This window comes from Trypanosoma equiperdum, assembly GCF_001457755.1.
Source record: "Trypanosoma equiperdum strain OVI genome assembly, contig: ctg_1901, whole genome shotgun sequence".
Lineage (NCBI taxonomy): Eukaryota > Euglenozoa > Kinetoplastea > Trypanosomatida > Trypanosomatidae > Trypanosoma > Trypanosoma equiperdum.
In genome coordinates, this window is record NW_027123951.1 from 62,781 (window position 1) to 65,632 (window position 2,852).

At 47.9% G+C, this 2,852-nt stretch overlaps 1 protein-coding gene across 1 annotated transcript; it reads right to left on the reverse strand.

The window, feature by feature from the left end:
- Positions 1 to 428: 428 nt before the first annotated feature.
- TEOVI_000835100 (protein kinase, putative) lies at positions 429 to 2,219 on the reverse strand (the record flags this gene model as incomplete). The annotated part of the gene is made up of 1 exon (XM_067223594.1): positions 429 to 2,219. The coding sequence occupies one exon, from the start codon at positions 2,217 to 2,219 to the stop codon at positions 429 to 431; it is 1,791 nt and encodes a 596-aa protein (XP_067079695.1).
- Between the last annotated feature and the right edge of the window lie 633 nt (positions 2,220 to 2,852).

Sequence of the window (2,852 nt, forward strand, 5' to 3'; positions counted from 1 at the left end):
AGCAGCAACGACAAAGCACATGAAAGTGATCATGGCACACACACACACATATATATATATAAACATACATCCTCCTCCTCTCCTTCCCTCTGCATCAAAAAGTTTCAACTACCCAAATTACACACACAACTAACGTCCTCCACAACACCTAACCTATCTATTTCATTGTACACAATCCATACGAGTCGCAACTGAGGGGTGGAGCCATGTAAAAAAAAAAACTACTACAACAGCGGCACCATATTCCTTTACTTACACCGCGTACTCACTGAGACTACTAATGACAGCAATTACAAAATAATAATAACAATAACAACAACACCCAACACGTAACCAATGAGATGAGACGAAATGCAGATATTACTATTCTCCTCTTTCCTCCCATGCTACACACACACAAATACACGAATGCACAGACACATGTATGTTCAAGTAGCATTCCGCCTTGCGCGCTCCAACGTTGCGCGCTGTAACATCGCCCTAATGTCTAATTGTTGAACCCCAGCTAAATATGGCAGTGGAGCCGGCGCATTTGGTTGGTGAAGGAATGGATTCAAGCGTAATGCGGTGTTACCGGTCTCCTGCTGACTGCGTTTGTGAGCCCGGTGTTCCGCGAGTCGTTGAAGAATTATACTGTTCGGTACAACACTCGGTTGCGCGGTGCCCCGACATCCGATGGCGTTGATATTGTGACCTGTCGGGCCGTACTCGCTACTTTGTGGAGGTGCTGCAACAACATTTTGGCCATTTTGTCGTCCAGGCCCCAGGATCGCAGTGAAGTGTCGAGCGCTGTTGGGAACTATAGACGGAGCGTTGCTGGGGCTGACACCGGCGTTACGCGGCCCAGAAGGCACACACATTGGGTTTGGAGCGGAGGAGTTTTGCTTCACCACTCCATTACCGGACACACTAGATGAGTTGTAGCCGCCATTAAACTTTTTGTAATTAATGTACAGGTGCTTCGGTTGCAGTTGTTGCTTTTTGGCACCCGCGTCACGATCCTGGGAGGGGAGCCGGGCCCCATTGAGCTGCTGCGAAGGTTGCAACGACGGTGTCTGTTGTTGTTGTTGTTGTTGTTGCTGCTGCTGCTGCTGCTGGAAGTGGTCATTTTGCTGTGGCGTCTGCTGCTTCTGTCGCTGGTCGAGTTGTGGCAATTTCGGTGACAATCCTTCTGATATATCCGTCACCAACGGTGGAGAGCTCCCTCCTGCCGGGATCGGGGACGGCAGTTTCGACGGTTTTGTTATTACCTCGGGCGATAATGGTGTTAAGCACTGCGTGCGGTCCCTAGCCGGTAACGTAGTCGGCGCAGCAGGGGGAACTACCGCCGACTTCCGAAGTGCTGCCACTTGCGACGGAAGTAATCCGTTACGCAGCAGAGTTTCGATGTAATCCTTAGGCATCACATCAGACAGCATCCACTCCCTCAATCTCCGGTGAATCACAGGGAGATCGAGGAGATCTGACAAACGAATGCGGTGCGCGGGATCTCTGGTTAGCAGACGCGGTACAATATTACGTAACTCCGTCGTATATAGTGGAGGAATCGGCTCGTACTGCAGTTTAAGGATCCGCTGCATTAGCCCTTTCATACTTGTCGCGTTGAAGGGGTGCTTCAGCGTCAACAGCTCATACACAATAACACCTAATGCCCACACATCGCTACGGTGGTCATATGGACGTTCCATAATGAGCTCTGGTGATAAATAATACGGTGTTCCTACAAATGTTTTGGCTTGATCGTATGTGCCACTAAGGGTTCGAGCAATACCAAAGTCTCCCAGCTTCAGGATATTCTGGCTGGTTAAAAACACATTCTGCGATTTGACGTCACGATGAAGCACCTTACGTTTGTGCACGTAGGACAGACTAAGCGCTAACTGAATAATCCAATCGATAACCTGTGTTTCACGGAAGTTCACCCCATATGATTTCTTGATGCGGGAACTCAGGTCACCGCCATCTGCGTACTCCATCACAATGCAAATGTAATCGGATTTGTTGGTAAGGAAACTGTCCACATAATTAATCACATTCGGGTGTTGAAGCGATTTCAGCAGGTGTGCCTCGTTAAGGCTCTGCTGGCGCTCTTTTCTATTCATCTTCGTAAGGTCCACCTGCTTGATTACGTAGAGCTTGCCGTCTTCGTTATTGCGCACAAGGACGCAGGCGCCCATGTTCCCTTTCCCAATATTACGGACCTTAGTAAACCTATCCATTTCCCTTTAGTCTACGTGAAGCCTATTTTCTTCAGTGGAGAAGGTGCACTCTTGCGCCCCTTTTTGTCCTCTCCTTCTTTTACCTCCTTTCTCTCGTTTAAATACACGTGTCTAATATATATATATATATATATATGTCGGTGGGTGGGTTTGTCAATGGAAATGGGCCGCCCGTTCTTCTTTCACTCTTGGGTTTGGCACGCTTCAACCAGTGCTAGCGTACTCAACGATCCGAAGAAAGAGATGACTCCGGTCCGCTAAAATGCCTTGCGCGCTTTTCTGTGTATGTGTAAAACGGATGCGAGAAATATAACACCCACAACCCTTAACAACCCCAACGAGTCACACCCTAAAGTAATAGAAGAGGAGTAGACAGGTTCCTTTTCTTTTTTTTTATATTTTTCTGCCTTCCCAACCCTCTTTTCGACCTGGGCCGGACGTTTGGTAAGAGGAGAGGAACCAACGAATACGAAGACGCGCCCTCCGCTGTCTGATGGTTGACCAATAACTGACTGGTTACCCCCTCAAGAATTGAGGCGCCAGGGGGTACAGCACCCTTTAGCGAAGCAGATGCCACACAGCAACTATATCAAGGGTTCAATATATTTATGTATTATATATATATATATATAT